Raw genomic sequence first — 24536 nt, forward strand, 5'->3', positions numbered from 1 at the left:
AATTTCGGGTAATGCGCGGGTATGCATGAAACTTAAACAGAGAGCAAGTGTATAATAAGTAATGAAAACAGTACAAAGCAGGAAAAAAATAAAGTAAAAAAAAAAAAAAAAGAGTGCAGAATTTAATAAAGATTAATAAATTAAAAAATACAAAATTATATAAACTTGTGATTAAATTTTTATAAATTAGGGACAATGTGTAGGCTTTTTATAAGGTGAGGAAGGAACGGAAGGTTTCCTAAAGCCGGACGGAGATTGGCCCGTGCAAAGGCAGAAGTTGCCAGCACCAGGAACAAAGTGGGTCGAGGGGGGCCATTGCAGGTTGTTGTGTTCCAAAGAGAGACTGGGCTGGGTCAGCCATCGGTAAGCCCACGTAATCCAACCTTTCAAGCCTTTTCTGTTCTGCGTCACTTTCCTGAAAATTTTCCTGTTATGTTGTCATCTGCTGTGGCGCTGCTTGGGTTATTGTTTTCATCCATTTTTTACTTCTATAGACAAGAAAATGGGTCAAGCTCAGAGCGAGGTGGCCTCAACCCCAGAGCCAGAGGTAGATCAAACTCAGAGCCAGCTTTCATCGTCCGTTACACCACATAATTCTCGGCCAGATACTCCAATGGAATCTCTTATTGCAGGTAGGTAGCTACCTCTCTTTATTCAATGCTTCACGTACGCGTATGTCTAAGGAACCATGGGCTTTAGGTGTTTGACACATTTGGACTTGCTGCGGACTTGGTTTAAGTCTTGACTTGTGGTGGCCAGCGCTTTATTTATTATGATTAATCTCTTATTTAGTTTAGTAAGGTTCCACTTATGCTGATGGTATTCCATCGCATTGGCGAGCTATTGATGTATGTTGATAATAACTCTATGTTATTTTGAGAAATTAACACGTATTATGCACTCTGTGCCCCTTTATTGACCTTGAATTTTCATAATTTGATTCACAAATGTTAGAACCTGGAGTTGTCAAAGTCAAATGGTTCAAATTTGTTATGTAATATTTTGATGTGATATTATGTATGAAAAAGGGTAATTTCAAAAGTTTAGCTTGTGGTTTAGAGCATTATTACTTAAGCGATAATATTTTTATTTTCATCATATTGGTACATGGGGTTTAATGCCTTGTGTTGTCATTGCATCTGTTAATGGAATGCGGATGTAGCATTATCATGGATTAAGTGTTAAATTACTGCATCAGCATTCCATTAACCATGCATAAAGGATGTGATAACATAAATATCAGGATACCAATTTGATGAGAATGAAAGTTTTGTTCCTTGAGTTATAATGCATTAACCACACTGTACATTTTGAAATTACCCTACCAACAATTATCAGCAAACATTGTCTTCTTTTTTTTTGGTGGTTTATAGTGTTTGTGTCTTGCTTAAACCATTACAAATCGCCATCTAACTAAATCAACAAACAGATAAGGAGTACTATAGGTTGAATCTAATAATCTATGACTATCTTAAATAGTGAAGTCTATTGGTACTTGGTAGTGAACTTGACTACTGGGCCTAGGTGGGCAATAAATAGAAAATCATCTGTTGCTTTCCCACTCAAAAGTGAGATACAAGAGCATAGAATTAAAATTGGATATTCTTCTATTGATCTTTGCTCATCAATGAGGATTTAACCCAAAATCGTTTAGAGTGGAGAAAGAGAATCCATATAGCCGACCCTAATAAATTTTTGGGATAAAAACTGAGTTGTGTTGAGTTGAATTGATCTTTGCTCATCAAGATAACTATTCTGTTTTTTATTGGAATAGAAATAAGTTGATTTACTAGCTTCTGGTGACATTAGGTCTAATTATGGGGGCTTGTACATCTATTTGGTGTGATGGTCTAAGCACAGTTTCATTCATTTGCTAGATCTCTGTTTCACTGGTTTTACAACCCCGCAAGTGCACGGATCACTAACAAGAAATAAAGTGATGAGTAGAGTATCGTTCCCACGAGAAATTTGATTAGCAAGTACCAATCTAAACAGTAATTTTGACTGTCTAGGCTATCGAATACTTAGAGAATGAAGTTTGTTAATCTTAAATACTAGAATGGTAAACTTAAAACGAAATAATTTATTTGAAACAATTCTGGAATTAAGATTTCACACCTGAATCTTGCTATGGATGTTATCTTATTTATTTACTAGTTTTGAGAATCGTTTGTCTTGATGGAAATCAGTACTAAGGTATCCTAAGTCCTCTCTCAAGGTACCTAGGGTGTATTCTAATTAACTTAAACTCGACTTTCGTGGCGATCAGATTAATTAAAATCCATTAAGGTCTTTGACTAATTTTAAAGTTCCACAAAGGTATCAGCCTATGTCTAGGTCAGAATTCTTAGATTCAAGATCTTGATTTTCTAATATTAATTTTCACCTTTCAGTTCTTCAATTAATATCTACAATCAATACTAAGTGGGTAACAGCACATAGCATGCATTAAGATCACAAGAAATTAAATCAATGAACAAATCTCAAATCCAATAAGTAAAATTTAATGTTTATCCATAACAATGATTACAAGCATTACTCTCCCATTTCCAGAATAAGAAAACTACTCACTCATGGTGAGTTCAGCAAACATCATGATAAAAGGTAAAAACAGTAAAGAGAAAATCATGTAGAAGAAATAAAACAATAAAAATCTGTCTGGGGAGATGAAATGAAAGAACCGAAGAGATTTTGCAGCTTTGATCTTGTGGAGCTTCAGCTGGAAAACTCTTTTTGGTATTGACGTTTCTCTCCTGGGAGACGGCTGCTATTAAAAGATAAAAGAAAGAGCCCTCAGTTTCTTATGTTTCCTCTTCTATTTATAATAGTTGTTCTAGGGTTAGGTCATTTTGAGTCCAAAAGGCTTTAGGAGTCTCATTTGAATTCGAAAATAAGAGAGAGAATTCGAGTTATAAAACTGGCTGCCGCATAGTATACAGCCCGTGTGTCACTACACGGGTCCCGACATGTAGGGCCGTGTAACTTGCTGGAGTGGAACTGCGGAGTCTTGCTTTGGCATAGAGAGTTACACGGGTCTGCGCCAACTACACAGGCTTGGTTACACGGGCCGTGTACTATTGTTCCCATAAGGTTCTTCAAGCTTGCGCCCGGCAAAGATTTACACGGGTCCCTACAAATGACACGGGTTTAATTACACGACCCGTGTACTTTTGTTTCTCCATTGGCTATTTGGCTTTTTTCTAGCAGAAGGTTACACGGGTCCGGGGCTTGGTTTGCACGACCCGTGTACTTTGTATTAGCAACAATACTCAGTCTTTTGACCTTTCCAAGCTTCCTTTTGCACTCCTATACTGTTGGACTTCACCCAAACACCCGAAACGATGTAGAAAACATGGAATTAAGGGCTTGACAATAGAAATTACAAAAAGTAATGAAATCAACTACTATGCATGAAAATACTTGCCTAAATGCTATGAGATAGTATACAAACGTGCTTAAAAATATCTATACAATTCAAGTGTATCAATCTCTTATTATGACCCAGTCTACTGATTTTTCACCATGCTGGCAAGAGATGCAGTTATACATTTTCTCAAATGAATTGGGATGAGTTACTGACCATGTCATTTCGACTGTGTACCTTGTTATGGATCAGATCTGATAACAGAGATTGGAACTCAGAACAGAGAAGAAAGATGAGATGAGAAGAGAAAAGAATTAGATGAGAAGAGAAAAGAATGAGATGGGAAGAGAATAGAGAAATGAGATGAGAAAAGAAGAGAACAGAGGTTTAAAGAAGAGAAGAGAGTATATTATTGAATTGAATCTTGAATGAATCCATACAGGTATGAGCTGACCCTTTATACACACAGCAGTAACTGCTCTCTAACAGATTCAGACATCCAAAACTAACTCTATCAAACCTGAACTATTTTAGGTATTTCCCTCCAAAAGCAGTGACACTACTTTCCTAACATTCCTTCTCCTTTTACTATAATATGTAACAATACCTCCGCAAGAGAATCTTCTTGTCCCCAAGAAGATGAGAATTTAAGAAATTGAGCTAGGACGAATGATTTAAGCCCCCATGTAGCTTCTTCCGCTGGAAATTATCCTATTTAATAAGGCCCTGAAGAATTTGCTAATTATCCCTGGTAAATCAGTTGATGCAGCAAAAGTATGACTAGAATTACCGCTGAACATTCCCTTCCCATGCAACAATTTACATTGAGAACTGGTACAGCGCAGCAATTTAGATTGAGTGCCCAAATCATTGATTCCTTGCAATGTAACCAACTGCCTTGCATGCTGGAAAGTAATTCTTGATTGCTGAAAATCAAATAAAATGGAATTAAATGTCCTCAACTAGTCAACTCCCAATATAATATCAAAACTCCACATGTCTAATAGCTTGAAGTCAAATACGAAAGAGTGTTGCTGTATTCCCTATCTAAAGTTAGGACACATGCTGCTGCTAGAAATTTTCCAATCATCAGCTACTGTCACAGCAACTGTAGGCCCTTCAACAATAGGTAACTTCAGCTCTTTTGCCACTCTTGCACCCAAGAAACTATTGGTACTACCACTATCTATTAATATCAACAATTCCCTGTTCTTATGCTGCCCAATTATCCTTATAGTATGAACCCCATGACTGCCTTCCATAGCATGCACTGACATAGCAACTTTTTCAGATACAACAGGTACTTCTCCTTCTATAACAACATGCCATTCCTCTTCCCCCTCATCTATTCCTTGTTTTTGCATCTGAAATTCTGAGGCATCATTCTCTTGCAATTGCAGGCCATGAGAGTTTTCTGTTTACATTGATGGCCAGGAAAGAATTTCTCTCCACACGTAAAACAAGGTCTGGGTTGTCTAATAGTATTTGAATTAGTGTAATCAGTGGAAGTAAATTTAGTTGTAGGTTGGTTGACAGAAGACTGACTAGTGGTAGGTAAGGTTTTCTGCACAGAATGTGGTTGTTTTGAATTGGCATTCTGGTCTATTATAAGGGGTTTAGGAGCATAAGGATAATTCTGAGTAGGTTGATTAGGTTTATAGGTAATAGGTACTGAAGATGAAAGGATATTAGATCTGAAATTGGTAAGGTCTAGAATAAGAAATTGGTTTCCTGGTAGAGTTTATGAGTTGTTCTCGCAATCTTGCAACCTCAATAGCTTGAGAAAGATTCACGGGCTTCATCATCTTAACCATAGGTCTAATATCATCCTTCAACCCCCCAACAAAACTTAACAGAAAATTAGCTTCTCCAAGATTAGGCTTCATCCTTTCCAACCTAATTCCAATATCTTCAAATTTATTTTGATACTCCTCAAGAGTGTTTTCTTGCCTTAACCTCATGAATTCTTCAACTACATCCCCAAACCTGCCACACAATTCCCTCTCAAAATCTTTCCAAGAATGACCTCTATCACCCTTAACCCTTTCTATCAAAAATAAACTTGCTATTCCCACCATTTGATCCTTAGGAACCCCATATACCTCAAAATACTTGGTACATTTTCTTAGCCAAGCCCTAGGTTCTTTGCTATCAAAAGTAATCAACTTAACTTTAGGCAAAAATTTGGACATACCTTCAACTTCAGTTCTAGATCCAGCACTATTAGCCTCTCTCTGACTTGTATGAATATTCTCCCTTGGCACAGGAAGAATTCCCCTTTCTCCAAGAGTAGCCATAGAAGTACCAGCCTCCTCATTGCCTCCATGATGGTTTCCCCTGGCCTTCTGAGCCAAATTTTTACCAAACATAATTTTCCTGGTATCAATTGCAGATTGCTTGATTTCCTCCCTTAATTCTATTGCAGATTGTTTGATTTTCCCACACAATTCTTCCTTATTCTTCTTAAAATCCTCCTGTAAAACCCTAACTTGTTCCTCCAACTCTGAAACCCTAGATTCTTGAGTAACTGTCCCAGATCTAGTCATCTTGTGACACTCCAGATCTGAAATTGCCTGGTTCCCTCACGCTACAGGCTCTAATACCAAATTGTTATGGATCAGATCTAATAACAGAGATTGGAACTCAGAACAGAGGAAAAAGATTAGATGAGAAGAGAAAAATTAGATGCGAAGAGAATAGAGAAATGAGATGAGAAGAGAAGAGAACAGAGGTTTAAAGAAGAGGAGAGTATATTATTGAATTGAATCTTGAATGAATCCATACAGGTATGAACTGACCCTTTATACACACAGCAGTAACTGCTCTCTAACAGATTCAGACATCCAAAACTAACTCTATCAAACCTGAACTATTTTAGGTATTTCCCTCCAAAAGCAGTTACACTACTTTCTTAACATTCCTTCTCCTTTTTCTATAATATGTAACATACCTTTATCCTCAGTTTTGGCAGTATAGCTTTATAGCAGTTGGATGTGGTCTGGATTGGTCCTAGGTTTAAAATCTTACATATCATGAATAATTTTTGTTGTTTCTTGTTTTTGCAGAAGCTGTAGCATATGGAAACAATGAGAATGAGGTTAATCCATTTCACGTATATACCTTATTTGCTTCACGATTCAGTACTTTTTATAATTAAATTATTATGAAAATTTCAGTCTCTTGATGCAAAAGCTCAGAGAGCACTAGAATGCCCGTGCATAGCTGACTTGCGCAATGGCCCATGTGGGATTCAGTTTTCAGATGCCTTCCTTTGCTTTCTCAAAAGTACTGCCGAGGAAAAGGTATGTGTAATGAACTATTGATGATTGTTATTATTCAATTACAATATTTTCTCAAAAACATCTGAGAATTTGTCGGCACATAATTCTTGTCTGGAAGACTGAAGACTATTTCATTTAATTATAAATGAAAAACTGAGTGTAGTTTTATCCATTCATCTGCCAAGGAGACATTAGAACACAGTAACAATTTAGGTTGATTGTTGATATCCGTCATCATTTTAGCTTTTCTCTCTGGTTGTTGGATTTGTATCGTACTATCATGTTGTTTTTTGTTTGTAGTTGCTGTCCCCTTTGGCCTTGGTTCAATTTTCGAAGGGGTGAAGGTGTAAAATTTTCTAAGCAAAAGCATCAATTGCTAATATCCTGAAACGTTAATAGTTCTTGGCAAGTTGTGAATGATATAATCTAATTGGCTGACAAAAGTTATGAAGCTACCAACAAAAAATGTGGATTTAATTGTTTTTCCATCTTTAAAACACTGTAGGTTATGTGAAAGTGAATGCATTGGCATTCCATCCATCATGAATTTAGAATGGTTAAACTTTTGAAACTGTTATTGATTGGTAGAAATTTTCATTTCCACAGGGTTCAGACTGCGTGCATCCTTTTGTGGCTTTGCAGAATTGTATCAAAGCTAAGCCTGATGCATTTTCCAAGGACATTTTAGAAGAGGAAGTGAAGAAAGAAGAAAAGCCAGCCCAAGAATACAGAATAATCCCTCCCAAATGGTCACGGGAATCTCCAAGCCCCAAACTTTAGAAATCATGGTGGGAAGTTCTGATGCTAGCCATTGCTAGCTACAAATTTTTCCATGTCGGAATTGCAGTTCTGTATGCAGTTTAGATGAATAATCTTGACCTCTAATTTTTGAAGTATAGAATGAATGTTTGTGGAAGTGAAAGAGCGAAGACGATAAATTTGGACTGTTGAACACAAATCAAAGGGAAATGCTGAAGAATAGTTTTGGGTATTCTAAAATTCTTGTTTTTTAACCAGGAATAATTTGCTGACATTATTGTTTTTTAGTGTCAGATAAGGGGATTACACTGAATATTAGTCAGATTTGAATCCAGAAATTTGATATTTATATATCGATGATCTATGAAGGAAAGGAAAATTAATTTTAGATAAAATTAAATATAATTTCAAAAATAAAAGTTTTACACAATTTATTTCTTTCAGAATTTTACAATTTATTTGATATTATTATTAAAATTATAATTGAGAAAAATATAATACTGTTTACAAATTATTTATATTAAAATTTTAATTTAAAATTAAATATAATAATTTTAAAATAATTTTCGACATTTAAATATTATTTTTTAAAAAGTAATATTTAACTCGAAATTTTCAATGTCAAATGAAAAGTTTTAAATTAGAAATAATTTAAAATTTTATTTTATTATTTTAATATTTTCATTTTAAAAATATATTAAATGTAATTCTTTTAATATTTTTAATTATTATATTCTAATAATAATTTCAAATAAACTATTTATAGTTTTTTAATATGAGAGGACTTGACGGCAAATTAAAAAAAAAAAAAGTGTGAAATTAAAGAAAGGCAAAAGAAGAAACTGTGGGAAAACCCGCAAAGCCATAAACCTCAGCAGCAGTCAGCACTCTGCAGCTGATTTACTTAAGACGGAACCCAAAGGCGCATCCACTCTCTGTCAATGGCTTTACTTGCTGCGGCTGCTTCCTCTTCTTCATCTCAACTACTTCTTCGACCCAAAATTCCGAAACTTTCATTTCCCTCTACCCCCACGCCCTTTTCTCCCTTATTATTCTCAAATTCTCCTTCTTTGCTTAGACAGAGAGCGGTAGGAATTCTTTTTGCTGCCGCAGCTAAGAGCAGTTCCAATGCTATCTCAAACGACAGCAGCAGCCAGAAATCAACCTCGAAAAACCCTAGTAAAGATAAAAATAAGAAAGCCGTCGAAGAAGAGGAAGAGATAGAGGTGGAGGAGTTGCCATGGATTCAAGAGAAAGCCTTGGACCTGGTGGAGTTCACGGGCTCTGTCACTCAAGCCATTCCTGGGCCCAGAGTTGGCCAGAGTTCCTTGCCTTGGATTCTTGCCCTCCCTTTGGCCTATGCTGGTATAACCTTTGTCATTGCTTTTGTTAAGACTCTAAAGAAGTTTTCTTCTCCCAAAGAGAAGCACAGGAGACTGGTCAGTTGTAGAGATTCATTATTCAAAATCCGTGTTTTGATTCATTGGTCATATGTGTGCTTAATTTTGGTTATTGAAAGCATTTTTAGATGCTCTTTCCGGGTGTTCTTTTGGCTTGTTCGCATAATTTAGTTAAAGCAGTCAGTCAAATGGAAAAAGGAGAGAAAATGGGATATGTGGTTAATTCATAGTCACTTGATATGCATTTATTTTTAATGAATTAGATGCATAGTTATCCTTGGAAGTTATGAATTTTCCATGTGATGCGTCGCTTTTATGCCTAATTGGAGTTAATATCTTCAGGTCAATAAAAATGCTATGCTATGCAAATCTATAGATGAATTATTTCAAAAAGGTGGAGATGCATTACAACAGTCAGCCCTGAAGGTACTGGAGAATAAGGTGAGACATTCCACAGCAAGACTGCTTAACATGAAATCCAATGTTACTTTAAATGTCGAAAATTTTAATTCATCTACATTCTCCATTGCAAGATTCTGAATATATTTCGTTCATCGTTCATTTCTGCATCATTTTGTTTCAAATAATTCTCAAACTACGTGGTCTAAATGGATGAATGATTTTTCATCTTAATAATTCTTTGAACTAAGTTGATCACTTTAAAACTGACGGACCTTTTCACATAAATGTTATTCAAAGAAATTAAAATGTGCCATTTTCAATCTTTTTATTCAGCCTGGATTTGTAAATAAGGGGGAATTAATTGCACCATCAGGAAGTTTTAATTATTGTATAACACAATACTGTTGGGCAGATACTCATTGGTCTTGATATTTTCAATTTTAGTCAGATAGTGAGCATTTTATGTCTTAACTAAGTTGCAAAATTGATTGTGTTTGCTATGATATATTCAACCACAATGAGTGGATGGTTATATTCAAAAGTCTGGTACTCTGGTCCTCTTTCTTTCTCACACTTGATGCCCCAATTGAGAGTTGAATGGTGCGGCCTAAAAGGTCTTCTCAAAATATATGAAAGATAACTTCATCTCTTCTGGGACAAAAAGAACTTTTCAAGATTTAAGAAAACTGTTGATGCAAACATTTCATGGCAGACTATCAGGAAGTTTAACAGAAAATTCTTTGAATTTTATTGCAGTCAGCATTTACTGAAAGTTGATATCCATTTGAGTTTGTGTTGGTTTGTTTGAAGTTTAATAATCAAAATAAAAAGAAAAAGGGAGCATTTGACTTCATCTAATCATGCTCATTTTTTAAACCATCTTTTACTGACAACTTCATTTAACCTCTCCAACTGCATAGTGTTGTCACAGACGGCTCAATGTCAGCCCATTCTTGTCTAGTTATTCCATTTTTCCTCAATCATTGGAAAATTCAAGTGTATCAATATTTGGTAGTCTCTTTTTGGAAGCATACAATGGCTTAGCACACCTATGCTTGTTAGTCCATTGTGAAGTATTTTGTGTCACTGCTACTTGAGTTTTGATGGAAACTGCTAATCCATATCCAGACAGGTTTTAGCATGGAGGATATCTTGCGCAAGTACATCCGGTACGCATTGAATGAGAAACCATTTAATGCAGAACTGGTTGCCAACTTAATCCAGCTTAGGAGAGTGTCAACATTGGATGACTCTCAAGTTGCTGACATTGTGAATGACATCTCAAGACGGATTGTGAAGGAAAAAGGTAGCTAAATTTGGAAGCGCTTTCTTTCTTGAGTGTACCCTTCTTTTATGTTAAATGGGTCAAGGACTAACAACCCTGTTAGAGAAAGTTGGTTTTGTATGCTAACGTTTAGCAAGAAATGATGAAAACAAAAGAAAATGAAGCCTGTCTCCCATGCATTCAGTAAATTTGCCCAAAATGTGATACATGTATGTGTTCCATAAATTTCTTAGGACATATTTGAAGGTATTAATAATTTAATAAGATATTGTGGTCAGTTTTTCAGCCCATGCTTCCCTTGGATTTGCTTTATGGATTATTGTTTGGATGGCTCATATGTTGAGGCTTGATAAAGTTGTGTGGCATTTTGATACAAATATAGGATATATACATAATCGTGTGCGGGCTATTGCTTCTAACTTAGCCATATAAAACAAATACAACATAACTGTGTCAGCTGTGATATCAAATTCTAACTTCTATTGTATGCTTTTCAGGCCCAGTTGTCATGGATATGACAGGGTATACCGAAAGAGGATTTAAGAGAAAACTTGCTGTGCAAGCCCTTTTTGGAAAGGTGTATTATTTATCTGAGGTAAGTGGCTTAATTTTGCATACTAAATTTTTTTTTAATTTCTTTTTCTTTTCTTTTAATTTGCATTTCTTGTTACACAATTTTTCTTCTCTTTCGTCATTTTGAATGACGGTTCTATTGATTTTTCTGGATGTAAAAAGTTCCTTATGAAAATAGTTTAATTAATGTGATAATTGCCAAAGATGTTATTTTGTTTATGGCTCTTATAATAGCTATCTATTGTTTGAGCTGTCTAATCAGAAATTTGATACATCCGCTGGGAATTGAGAGATTAATTTCTTGGGAGTTGAAAAACTGTACTTAGTACTCACCATGATATCCATAATATGCTTTTCAATTTGCTAAATTCTCTCTCTCTCTCTCTCTCTCTCTCTCTCTTTCTATATATATATATATATATATATATATATATTTATATTTTTTTTTCGGGGTGGGGGATGAGGCTGTCAAACTTTGTAGTTTGGTTACTGTTAACTCAATTTTTTTTTTATAAAATGAAAAACTTTAGTATGTTGGATTAATTGTATTTGTTCTACATTTTTGGCCAGCTGCCGGAGTTTTGTTCGATGGATAGCTCCTTAGTGGTCAAGGAGATATTTGGGGTTACAGAGTATGATTTTTATCCATTTGTTTTTCCAAAAGAGTCGAAGAATTGAAATGGATGAAAGCTGCATATATAAGCATTTCATTTTCCGCATATTTCTATAGATTGAAAAAAAATTAATGCTTTTTTCCTCTCTTATTGCCCCTAACAGTGAGGATGCTGACAAACTTCGCCTGCACACTCTTTCTGAAGCTGGTGATTTGGATTCACTTGATAAGATGGTTGATAGTTCAGATTCTGATACAGAAGATTATGATGATCACTCATCTAATGCTCCTTGATTTGATAGAGTACAGGTGCCAACTTCCAAGACTTCTGCGAAGAGAGCATTTCAGGGCTTTTCCAACAGTAGAACAATAGTAATGTCTGCAGCAGATGTGGATGAATGATTTTTTTTTATCATGTAGACTTCAAAAATTTTGACTGTTTCATATGTTTTTCTGTTGAAATCGAGTCTAGAAGTCATTATTACAGGAACCCTATGGACTTCAATTTTGGATTGAAACAACATTAATAGTTTACATGGAATTGAGTAAAAATGTGTGGATTTGTGGCCTGCTTAGGAGACAGAAAGGGTGAAGCAGACACTCATTTGTGCTTATGTGAGTAAATTTGTGTGAGGATTGTTGATTAGGGGAGTAAATGGTACTTTATATTCGACAAAAGATTAAATTCGACGTTATTTTACAGGACATGTTTCAGCAAACTGTGTTCATATTTCAAATCAGAGTATGTCTATAAGATTAAAAAATAAGTGTACATATTTGTTTATAATATTTTTAAGCTTACATGCTCAATGAATAAGTTAGAAGTTTTTGATTTTGTTACTTGTGAACTCTATAAGATTTTATGAGTATTTTTTTTAAAGATCAAAATTACTATATATTTTATTATTTTTTTAATAATTTTAATAATAAATATAGTAGTCGCTAAAATTTTATAAACTTTTTTTAGTTTATAAATACTTATCAGTTAATTTTCATTAACTACCCAAAACACGATTGATTGATTGTTAACGTCATAATTAGAATTGAATTAAAAGCTCTTCAAAAAAAAAAAAAAAAGAAAAAAAGAATTGAAATTAAAACCATCCACATTTTGTCACCTTTTGGCCCGTGTTGACAAGGGATGGTGCATAGAAACGGGAGTACATTATTGTTGCCTGTTACATCGTAGACGAAATTAGATATCCCAACCATGACCCAACCCGACAAGCAAAAGTGGCTTATTAGATGACGAGGGCGGATAGTTCAATGAAACATTTCCTTTCTGTAAATTATAATTGTAATTGAAACTTGGGTTCTTCAATTTTCGGCAAACATCGCTCAAACGCAAATGATGGAGCAATCCCTTTCTAATCCTTCAATCTCCATCCCCAGATCCTTTCATTTCTCTTCTTATCATTCCCATTCCTATTTCTATAACTACAAATGTACTTCTCCTTCACAAATTCGATGTTTATCTGTGGATTCATCCAATGCTGCAATTGAGATTCACAATTATTCCTCGGCTGCCAAGAAGAAGGGGCCCTACCCAGGCGGAATGATGGGTTCACACACTGGGAGAGATCCCAATGTGAAGAAGCCTGAGTGGTTGAGGCAGAGAGCTCCTCAAGGGGATAGGTTTCAAGAGGTCAAACACTCTCTCTCTCGCTTGAATCTCAACACTGTCTGCGAGGAAGCTCAATGCCCCAACATTGGTGACTGTTGGAATGGGGGCGGCGACGGTATTGCAACCGCTACTATCATGCTTCTCGGGGATACATGTACTCGTGGTTGCAGATTTTGTGCCGTTAAAACCAGCAGAAATCCTGCACCCCCTGATCCTACGGAGCCTCTAAACACTGCTCAGGCCATTGCAAGCTGGGGGTACTTCAAACTCTTCGATATCCTTTTCTTTTACGAAATCAACTTCTATGCAGTAATAAGATGCTTTTGCCTGCTCAATTTCTATCACCATCTTGTTTTATAATCGGAACTACCATGAAGCTTCCTTTTCCTAAATCCTCATCTTTAATTGCTTCAACCCAATTTAAATCATTCCATTAGATTCTTGCTATACAGCCCATTATTACTTATCAATTGCCAGTGTTTTCCTGAAACAAGGTCATATAATTGTTGTTTTATAGATGGTTGTACCATTGGAAATCCTTCGATTGCATCGTCTTGAATTATCATTTCCGAAATCCTCATCTTTAATTGCTTCAACCCAATTTAAAATCATTCCATTAGATTCTTGCTATACAGCCCATTATTACCTATCAATTGCCAGTGTTTTCCTGAAACAAGGTCATATAATTATCATTTTATAGATGGTTGTACCATTGGAAATCCTTCGATTGCATCCTCTCGAATTGGTTGTTAGGTGGAAATTTCCAATTGAAAACAATGTATCAGGCTCTTACAGTTATCGTGCTTCTCTTCTCTTTCTCACGAGACACGTGCACAGTAGTTTCCCTTTTTTCTTTCTCCCCCCTCCAAATTTGGTGATGGGATTGATATCAACCCTGACAATTTAGGAGATTCATCATTTTAGTTGAGTGATTCTCATCGTAGTGCCGTTCTTTTTAGATTGCATTTTTTTGTACCTCTAATCATCTCAAGTACATTTTTAAAATTACATCTGTGTTTTTCAATTTTTGTAGTGTGGACTATATTGTACTAACGAGTGTAGATAGAGATGATCTTCCTGACGGTGGAAGTGGACATTTTGCCCAGACTGTTCAGGCTATGAAGGTCTGTATTTCTGTCAGACTTTTTTTTGTTGAGTTACTATCTGGTTCTCGTGCTGTGGTGCTTTTGCAGAACAGATTTGAACATAAATTACAGATTTGAACTCACTTGCAGAAACTAAAGCCTAAGATCATGATAGAGTGCTTAACCTCTGATTTTCGTGGTGACTTAAAGGCTGTAGAAACTTTGGTACATTCGGGTTTAGATGTTTTTGCCCACAACATTGAGACTGTGAAACGGCTGCAACGAATTGTTAGGGACCCTCGAGCTGGGTGAGTGGCATGTTGATGGTTGGAAACTTGGAACATGGTTAAAAAATCACTTTTTTTAGGTTATGTCAACTGCTTGTTATTTTGAGATGTTTACAGTTATCAGCTAGCGTTTGAATTTTGAAGTTGGAAGTTACCTGAAACTTAGTTGAATGATGACAGAAACATTGATGGTTGATTTGTAGTATTTCAACTGCAAGTAATCTAGGTTCTTCAAAAGTTAGGTCAAATTGAACTGGAACTCATCCTTTCGTATTCCTTTTTTTTTTTTTTAAGTGAACTGACATCCAGTTGAGTTCATGAATTGATCTATACGTGTAGGGGCAGAGCTAGAAAATTATTTTTGAGGGGGCTAACATTATTGATTCAATATATTGTTTAATTACACTTATTCTCTGTATATTTCTTATTCACTGTATATTTTGAAGGGATAATATTGTATATTAAAAAATACCATAATAGAGTGTAATTAAATTATAATTTTTTTCAAGGGTGCTAACACTTTAGAAAATTTTTGAATATATAATGAAAAATAAATAATCCAATACTTTACACTACTTACATCTTAATAAAATAATATAATTATTTTTCTGGGGATACCAATAGTTAAAATAAAATAATTTTGCCTAAAATAAATTAATTTTTTCTCTAAATATATATATGTATACAGGAAAATTTAAAAGAGTTGGGGGGGCCAAGGCTCCTCCAGTCCCCCCTCCCTCCGCCCCTGTATACGTGACATTACATATGATGTAGAAAGTAGAAACACACTATATTCATAATGAGGACATATTTCAATTAGACAAAAAAACTACCTATTGCTGTTATATTTAAGGATATCATATTTCAATTGCATGAATGAATTATTCTCAAGAAATTTGCTTATAGATGCTAATTTTGATCCTAATTTGTAGTTTCATAATGCAGGTATGAACAAAGTTTATCAGTTTTGAAACATGCTAAGCTCCGTAAGGAGGGAATGATAACAAAATCTTCTATAATGCTGGGTCTTGGGGAAACTGATGATGAGTTGAAGGAAGCTATGGCTGATTTAAGGGCAATAGATGTTGATATTTTGACACTTGGACAATATTTACAGGTACCTTACATGTGAATTTGTTCTCATAGTTTTAGCTTGGATGCCTCATCTGCAACATTGTGAGGCTTTGGATAATCATATGGCTTCAAGCGTGCAGAATTAGTTCTCTAGTTTGGCAGATCTTAGTCTGACTACATTTATGAAGTTGGACATATTCTGGTGCAGTTTTGGAATACTGATTTTGATTTTGAATTTTTTTATAAACAATGGTTTGAGCTTACTGATTAACTGCTCAGGCATTCATTAGTTTATTTTGTTATATGATGTTACTGGAATGAATCTACTCTGAACATTATTAATTCAAGAATGTTTATGTACTGCAGCCAAGTCCCTTACACTTGACTGTTAAAGATTATGTTACACCAGAGAAATTTTCATTCTGGAAGGAATATGGAGAGTCTATTGGATTCCGATTTGTAGCCAGTGGGCCTCTGGTAAGCTCTTTATAGAAGTTCAGATGATTTTTTTTTTCTTATTCTCATCTGAATGAACATATAGGAAGGCATGCAAACTTATAAGAGTCGAAATCTATAAGCAATTTAGTGCCTGAACTGAGTTTGACTCTGCTACTATAAGATAAGAAAGAAATTGAATACTGCAATCCTTTAAGCTGATGTGTTTTAGCTGAAGCTGAGCTTGGGTCTATTAAACTGTTTAATCTTTAGAAAAAATAATTTTTTTTTTTTTTTTTTTTTTAAAGGTTCGGTCCTCTTATAGGGCGGGGGAGCTGTTTGTGAAGACAATGGTGAGAGAAAGGACCAATGCCGCCGCTGCGGAATCCTAGTCGTGTTTTATAATTGGTTGTGGGCTTGGGTTTTCCAACCAGATGGCTTCAAATACGGGATGTTGTATTTTCATATCTAAATTGGCTGGCGTAACATTTTTTGTGCTTATTAAAGTTTTTGAGCGATGTTGAGCATTTACCAAAGTTTGAAATGAAGGCTTTATTCTCGTTATTAGGATGTAAGCTATTTCTTTGAACGCATATCGAGTAAAATGCAGAAAGAGATTGCTACTTTGCAGGTTTGAATGGCAACATTGCAATGGGGAAAGTAACTCCCACTATCTCATAAATAAAAGAGTAGGAACCACAAAGCCAATCTGGTCTTGTTTCTTGAAATGAACCTGCTGATGTGTGGATTTTGGATGGTTACGAAACAGGGAGGCACGAAGCAGTGTTAGGAAATAGGAAGTGTGTAATATTGGATATTCCAAAATGGACACTTGCCGGTTACTGTAGTGGGCTTGGTATTGGCAATTGGGTTACTCAATATCTATGCCTTCACCGCACGGCAAGACAATAGCAGTCATGGTGGTGGTTTGATTAATTAAATTAAACACAATAATTAAATTATTAAAAAAAAAAAAAAACTCAATTCCAGACATGGAGAACACTCACGTTAATGGGAATGGGTTCATCCTCGCGTGGTAACATTTGGATCCATACTTTTTAAGACTTTTGCAAGCAGGCCTATCCAAAATCCTTTCCAGCTCTCTCTCTCTCTCTCTCTCTCTCTCTCTCTCTCACTCACTCGCGTCTTTCTTTGTGTGTGTGCGTGCGTGTGCCAACTCCCCAAAGCAAAGATTAAGATACAAATAAGCAGCACTTTTCTCTGTACGTGTATCTCTAAAATAAAGTAAAACCCAATACTCCTATACATAACTTTCGGTGTTGAGTGCTTTTTGGGGATTTCTTGTTCTTCTGGTTTCCTCCTCCTCCTCCTCCTCCTCCGTACGCATTCTTATTCTTGTTATTATTTGTTAGAAAGGAAGGAATCCCATTTCCTCTCTCTCTCTCTCTCTCTCTAGGTAATGCTTTCTGGTAAGAAATCTTGATAGCCATTTTGTCTCATTATTGTACACTTTTTCTTTATTGTACACTTTTTCTTGGCTTTCCAATCTATGGGCTTTTCTTTTCTTCTTTATTTATTTTTTCTTCCTCTTTTTTTCTGGGTATAGATTTTGTTTTATCACTGTAATCCATGGCAACCATTTATTTTTGTTTTACTTTAGAACTCTCTTTTGTGTGATTGAATTTGCCTTTCTTTTAAATGATACGATTACTAGTATTTCAATTACTTGATTGAATTTGCCTTTCTTTTAAATGATACGATTACTAGTATTTCAATTACTGTCAGGAAAACCGGTTAATTATTGGGTTATCTTTTTTCGATTACTACGGTTTGCTTTGAGTCAACTTAATCTTCAGCAGCAGATTTTGATTGGGGAGAAATTTTTATCAGTGGCCTTAGCTTATTTTTAATCTGAAAAGATTGAACCGCATTGTTGTTGGTATGAGCTTGTAACTTAATTTTCATGCTCCTTTTTCTCAAATAAGCCCTCATTTTGTTGACACACACCGTGTTCTGCAGCAGCTGCCTCTCTGCTTTTATTTTTAAGTTCTTCTAGAAATGTTGCCTCCAATTGTTGTTGGTGCAGATATCTTGTCTTCGAAGCTTTAGTTTTTATATGGTCATGTTGGTAGTTTTTTCTTGACGACATGTTCATTGATCAATTAAAGGCCTTTTCATTTTTCATATTTACTACTCAGATTCTGCTTTATTTCTACCTTAGAAAATCTTTCCTTCTGGTTGTCTTGTGCATGGATACTTATATCTTCTATTATTATTTTGTTTCGGATGCTTATAAGATTTAAAAAAAAAAAAAATCTTTTTCTTCTCACACTTGGTTCCCATTTCCTTTATAGAGTATATATGGGCTGATTTCGACTTTTCATGGGAGTTGTGGAGGATAATGAACCACCCTTTAAGCGTGTGAAGGTGCCCATAGGAGAATCAAAAAACTTCTTGGAGCATTCTTCTGTTACAGAACCTGTAGCTTGCTCATTGGGAGACTTGATGGTTCGGCCTTTAAGCTCCCAAGGGGATGGAGAAACAGTTGGTTCACGAGGAGTCATTAAAAGATTGGAATTTGTCAAAATCATAACTAGGACATTATACTCACTTGGTTATGACAAGAGTGGGGCCCTTTTGGAGGAAGAATCGGGAATACCCTTGCACTCATCGGTGGTTGGCTTGTTTATGAAGCAAGTGATTGATGAACAATGGGATGAAAGTGTGGCCACATTACATAAAATTGGTATTTTGGATGAAACGGCTGTGAAATTGGCATCTTTCATTCTATGGGAGCAGAAGTTCCTCAAACTTCTAAAAATGGATAATGTTGTTGCTGCACTTGATACTCTAAGGAATGAGATTGTGCCTCTTCATATTAATTTGAACCGTGTACATGAGCTTGCCACGTGCATTATCTCTCCTTCACGGTGTTTAATTTTTGGTCAGGATACCAAGGATGCAAATTCAAGGGCGATGATTCTAGAAAAACTACAGAAGCTGTTACCTCCTACGGTCATGATTCCTGAGAAAAGGTTAGAACATCTTGTCGAGAAGGCTCTTGATGTGCAACGCGATTCTTGTGTGTTCCACAATACCTTGGATAGTGATCTGTCATTGTACTCAGATCATCAATGCGGAAGAAACCAGATTCCTTCTCAAACAATGCAGGTGAGCTGTCTTCAGGGTTTATGGTCTTTTTCTTTTAATGTCTCACATGTTATTTTTCTGTTTCCCTTCTCACTTGAGGCTTATAGACTGAATTGAAGCCATAATTTTGTTTCTGGATATTAAAAAAAAAAAACCTAGTATTTAGTTTTTCAAGGAGGGATAGCAAGTTTCGTCATAAATTGAATATCAAATGTCCCGTTTGCATTATCTAAATTTAATGGATTCATGGGGAGGAGAGTGGAAAAGAGCAGGAGGGGTGGCATGCTTAATTTTATCTTGCATTGAAGGTGTTAAACCTGTGGCAGAGGGCGGGGATGCAAAAGTAGAGAATGGGATAGACCTTTCTATTGGAATCTTGCTGGGGCCCTATTGCGTACAAGGGCATTCCAAGATTGAAATTGGTGTCTGTTCTATTCTTATTGGTCTTCTGTATTCAGTAAGAGGTTATGGAGGAGGAAAATACATGCTTGACTTTGAAAAAAGCTGGAATTTGATATGAGCAGGTTGAAAGACTGTATGGGTACAAAAGTTCCAATGTATTTGAAATGCTAAGGTGACAAACTTTTTTTTTTTTTTAATTTTGATTACAGCATGCAGCTCTAGGAAAGGTTTTAAATTTGGCAATATCTTTACATTGGGAATGGCAATATATTATTATAGGAGACAATTGAGCGTCTACTACTTCATTTTGTTAGAGTGAGGGAAGTATGGGTACTAACTTTTTCGTTACTGGGAGTGCCATAGGTGATTCCAAAGTTTGTTGCTTCCTTACCAGTACAAGGAAGTTCTATAAAGTGACAAAGTCAAGTTTTGCCATTAAGCCTAAAGTGGTGCATTTGGAGAGAATGAAATAGTAAACTATATGAGGGTGTTGAACTAGAGTTTATAGTTTAGATGTTCTGTTCAAGAGATTTTTGTAGGATTGGAGGGCTGTGTCTATTATTTCCTTCCCGGCCACCATCAATATGTTGTAATAGTCAGTGTTGAGTCTGTTGATGTAGTGTCACTGCCATTAGTCAAATCTTGTGTGCTGTACTGGATTTGTGCTTTTTATAATCTAAGTTACCATGTTATATGACATACTACCATGAATTGGCTGCACATTTGTTTCTATGAATTCGTCTTATCAGTTATTTTACAGTTGTCATTGTGTAAATTTTCTGTTTATTCTAATGATCAGATTCTTGAAGCACACAATGATGAAGTTTGGTTTTTGCAATTTTCACATAATGGCAAATATTTGGCCTCATCATCCAAGGATCAGTCTGCAGTCATATGGGAGGTTAGTGTTTCTTTATTACTCTTGGCTTATGATCATAGCTAGATTAATCTTTTATTTGTTGGTCTGAGGTTCTTTCACCTCAATCTAGCAGCAGTCATGCGTGGATTCTTGGTTTTATGAATATTGTTTATGATGATGATATATATACAACATCAAGAGATTTCATTATTTCTTATAAAAAAGAGTTTAAATGCAAATAAGAGTTAAAGATGTTTGATTAGATTTTTTTTGTATTTTATGAAGAGAAAAACTGAAAACTTGGGGAGAGCTAGCTCAAAAGGATTAACTATCAATTTTGACTGAAACCATTATCTTTATGTTATCTATAGTACAAGGTACAATAAATATATCAAATACTAGTTGGTTTGACATATTTCTAGTAGTTCTCTCCCTTCCCTTGGACCTATCATTTATGTTGATACTTTTCGAATTAATTTTTTCTTCTGTAACTTTGCGAATCTGCAGTAATTTTGTAGATTAATTGCTTTGCTAAATATTGGCTAGATCAAACTGGGCAAAAGGCCAAAAGGGTATTCGTGTCAAAGTTTATAAATTCTTCCAAAGTCATTGAACATGATCTTGACTCAAGTAAGTTTGGGCATCATGGTCTTGCAGTATGCCTACAATGATTCTACCTGTTAGTTAGAAATTTATTATTGTAATATTTGTATTAATATAGCTCCTTGTTTACATTGAATTTTAAGGGATGTATCAGAATATCAGATGACGATATGAGAACAAGGGAAAATTGGCTACAATTTCAGTCAACTGGCTATAATTTTTATCAATTTCTATAATCCAGCTAAATTTGATAAAATTAAAGGATTGCTATAAATTGAAATTAGATGAAAAGTTTGGACTTTTTCTTGGTCACTTGGTCTTCAGTTTAATGTTAGTTTGAAACTTGTTCTGCTATTATCAACAGTTAGCATTATGTGAAGGGCATAATGTTATTAGCATCAAGGATGGACATAAAGCAAGAATTTTGGAACAGGAGATGAAACAAAAAAGAGGAATGGCATAATAATAAGATCTCAATTTCAAAACAAAAAAGGGTAGGCAGTAAGCCAAATAGATACCCTTATTGAATATCGAAAGTTAGATTGTATGGAACTATGGGATTTTATTATAACACAAGGGGATAATGTCAATGTTCTTGTGATGCCATGAAGCAATGGGTTTCCAGATGCTCTGGGCTTTAATATTTAGCTGTCTTACGTTATTGGCCAGAGATTGTCATGATGTTTTGGTCACAGTAACCATTTTTTTCTTTTCTCTTCATTGCTTGTGTGCTTTTCTTGATGATCTTTTGTAATAACTGGATGTTTTAGGATATAAATAATGGTTTTGAAGACAAATGTTTCATACTTTCTTTTGAATTTTTATGTTAGGGCTAGTGATTCAGAAAAAATAAAAACTTTGGTTCAAGCATCAGTTATGACCAATTCTTTCTTTTCCAATATCAATTATATACACGTATTTCATGAATTCATCATTGCTATCAATTAGGGCCATCTAGAGAAGGCATGTATTGGAACACCTCAAGTGTTGATGTATGTTGTTTGTGCATAAATTATGAAAAAGTGAGTGGTATTAAGTTGTTAACACTGGAAAGTGAAATAAACATTTTTTTCCCTTTTTTCCTTTGGATACACCAGACACCTCCTCTAGATTGGTCATAATTGAGACTAATGTTAAAGTAGGCAAAAATAATTAGTACACAAAAAAAAAAAAAATTGATACGGACCAAAGTTTTGGATTTTTTGGGACATTATCCCTTTATTCTAATATCACTAGCTACAGTTATGAGTAGAGCTAATTTAGCTCTCTTTTTAATTAGCATGTTTAATTATTGTAGGTTAAAGAGGATGGTCAAGTGTCATTGAAGCATATATTAAAGGGTCATCAGAAACCAGTGTCGACTGTTTCATGGAGCCCTGATGACAACCAACTCCTTACCTGTGGACAGGAAGAGGTTATCAGACGCTGGGATGCCAGTTCCGGAGAATGCATCCATGTTTATGAAAAAGCCGGTGTTGGTTTGGTTTCCTGTGGATGGTTTCCTGATGGCATGGGGATATTTTCTGGAATGAATGACAAGAGCATCTGCTTGTGGGATTTGGATGGAAAGGAGCTAGAATGTTGGAAAGGGCAGAGGGCAGTCAGGATATCAGACACAGCCATAACTGATGATGGAAAGAGGATCATAAGCATATGCAGAGATACTGCCATACTGTTGCTTGACAGGGAAGTGAAATTTGAGAGGCTGATTGAAGAGGAGGAGATTATTACTTCATTCTCGCTATCAAAAGACAATAAATTCCTTCTGGTTAATCTTATAAACCAAGAAATCCATCTGTGGAGCATCGAAGGCAATCCCAAGATTATTTCCAAGTATAAAGGTCACACACGCACACGATTTGTTATCAGATCTTGCTTTGGTGGATTTGAGCAAGCATTTATTGCAAGTGGGAGTGAGGATTCTCAGGTACTGTCCTTCTTTTTTTATTTTTGATTACAGCTGCTGAATTCAATAACAATGAGGAAGTTGTCTGCTTCTGATAAATGATACCATGGCAGAATATGTTTTTACAGTTTTCCTGAACTAGTTTTACCTGTGCGTTGATGTTATTTCATTTTGACCTTATGAAGGTATTACCCAAATATTATGTTTTGTGTGTGTTGTGCATTGAATGCCAGATGCCCAGTTCATAAATATGCTTTTCTTAAATGGATTAATATGCTTTTTTATCTTTTAAGATGACTTTGGATTGACAATCAAGGTGTTAAATTTCTTGTTGCAGGTATATATATGGCATAGAGGCTCTGGAGAACTCCTATTGGCGCTGCCTGGGCATTCTGGGGCTGTAAACTCTGTGAGCTGGAATCCAGCAAATCTTCACATGTTGGCTTCAGGTAGTGATGACCGTACAATTCGAATATGGGGTTTAAATCACTACAACCTAAAGCAAAGAGCCCAGAGCAATGGCATTGTTCAGCCATGCAATGGGAGAAGCTGAAACATTTTTTAAACTGTTACAGAGTGCCTCACAAGTTACCAAGATACAGATGTTGTTCAAGTTTATTGACATTTGTATAATGCCTTGGATCATTTACTTCTCTTCATGGCATCTGATTGCTGGTAAAATTGCATGATTGTGAACCTGCTATCTGCCAACAGAATACAAATTTAATCAACATTGTTCTTTCATTTCTTTATTATTCACTTTGCTGCGGAAATCCCATGCTTTTCCTTGGACCAGCGATACTTATTCACTTGGTTGTCTTTGCAAGGGAAAACCATGACTAGACTGTTGCATTAGGTGACCTTGTTCATCATCATGTGAACTTTCTATGGGGATAGATAGAAGTTCAAATATTGCATCATTTGAAATTCACACGTATCTAAATATAGATAAGAGTCATTGTAAAATTGAAATATTCAATCCTTAAAACTGGATATTCAGTGGTCAGATTACAAGTACTCCGAATGTTGAAGATCATGACAAAAAAATAAATGGAAAGAATAAGCTAGCAAATTGGAGTTGGCACATAGAGCTTGCAGGCATGAGGATCCACATCTGCGATTAATACCTCTTGAAATGGCGCAGTGAGTGTATGAAGCACATAAATAGAAAGAGCAAGAGATGTAGGGGGAGGGGGGAGATCTACTAAATATTTTGAGTTTAGAAAGAAGGTTAAATGACCCACCTCCCACACATTTCTTGCTTCAGCGTTATTTTTGTCTCCACTTACCATTGGTATGGAAGGCAGCCTAACCCCACTTATGTTGAACTGCTTTTTTCAGTTAAAGCTTTGTGGTGGCTTCTTGTTGGTAATTGGGCTTTTTGTTAGAGCTTGTAAGTTTCTGCTAGAGATTAATCAAATAATTATTGCTTTCCAAGCTAGTTAAGCTAGTAAACATAGGAAATACCCTTGG

At 35.5% G+C, this 24536-nt stretch overlaps 4 protein-coding genes across 7 annotated transcripts; all 4 read left to right on the plus strand.

The window, feature by feature from the left end:
- Nucleotides 1-207: 207 nt before the first annotated feature.
- Nucleotides 208-7755, plus strand: LOC110661519 (mitochondrial intermembrane space import and assembly protein 40 homolog). The gene is made up of 5 exons (XM_021820180.2): nt 208-363; nt 495-632; nt 6430-6461; nt 6541-6666; nt 7252-7755. The coding sequence occupies exons 2-5, from the start codon at nt 503-505 to the stop codon at nt 7423-7425; spliced, it is 462 nt and encodes a 153-aa protein (XP_021675872.1). The 5' UTR covers nt 208-363; nt 495-502; the 3' UTR covers nt 7426-7755.
- Nucleotides 7756-8196: 441 nt separating this feature from the next.
- On the plus strand, nt 8197-12229 carry LOC110661514 (uncharacterized). The gene is made up of 6 exons (XM_021820167.2): nt 8197-8843; nt 9147-9245; nt 10335-10512; nt 10989-11086; nt 11635-11696; nt 11842-12229. The coding sequence occupies exons 1-6, from the start codon at nt 8346-8348 to the stop codon at nt 11969-11971; spliced, it is 1065 nt and encodes a 354-aa protein (XP_021675859.2). The 5' UTR covers nt 8197-8345; the 3' UTR covers nt 11972-12229.
- A 630-nt stretch (nt 12230-12859) lies between these two features.
- Nucleotides 12860-16820, plus strand: LOC110661501 (lipoyl synthase, chloroplastic). Of its 2 annotated transcripts, none has more exons than XM_021820157.2 (6): nt 12860-13558; nt 14335-14425; nt 14597-14694; nt 15619-15790; nt 16114-16224; nt 16491-16820. In XM_021820157.2, exons 1-6 carry the CDS (start codon nt 13026-13028, stop codon nt 16572-16574), a joined length of 1089 nt encoding a protein of 362 aa, XP_021675849.2. In that variant the 5' UTR covers nt 12860-13025; the 3' UTR covers nt 16575-16820. The 2 variants fall into 2 exon arrangements, with proteins under 2 accessions (XP_021675849.2, XP_021675844.2); XM_021820152.2 differs by having other exon boundaries at nt 12862-13558; nt 14537-14694.
- A 550-nt stretch (nt 16821-17370) lies between these two features.
- LOC110661469 (WD repeat-containing protein 26 homolog) lies at nt 17371-23818 on the plus strand. Of its 3 annotated transcripts, none has more exons than XM_058152448.1 (5): nt 17371-17599; nt 18498-19314; nt 20495-20596; nt 22455-23084; nt 23401-23818. In XM_058152448.1, exons 2-5 carry the CDS (start codon nt 18526-18528, stop codon nt 23614-23616), a joined length of 1737 nt encoding a protein of 578 aa, XP_058008431.1. In that variant the 5' UTR covers nt 17371-17599; nt 18498-18525; the 3' UTR covers nt 23617-23818. The 3 variants fall into 3 exon arrangements, with proteins under 3 accessions (XP_058008431.1, XP_021675834.2, XP_058008434.1); XM_021820142.2 differs by having other exon boundaries at nt 17412-17612; XM_058152451.1 differs by lacking the exon at nt 17371-17599 and adding an exon at nt 17683-18082.
- The last annotated feature ends 718 nt before the right edge of the window (nt 23819-24536 follow it).

Source organism: Hevea brasiliensis, chromosome 1 (assembly GCF_030052815.1).
Source record: "Hevea brasiliensis isolate MT/VB/25A 57/8 chromosome 1, ASM3005281v1, whole genome shotgun sequence".
Classification (NCBI taxonomy): Eukaryota; Viridiplantae; Streptophyta; class Magnoliopsida; order Malpighiales; family Euphorbiaceae; genus Hevea; species Hevea brasiliensis.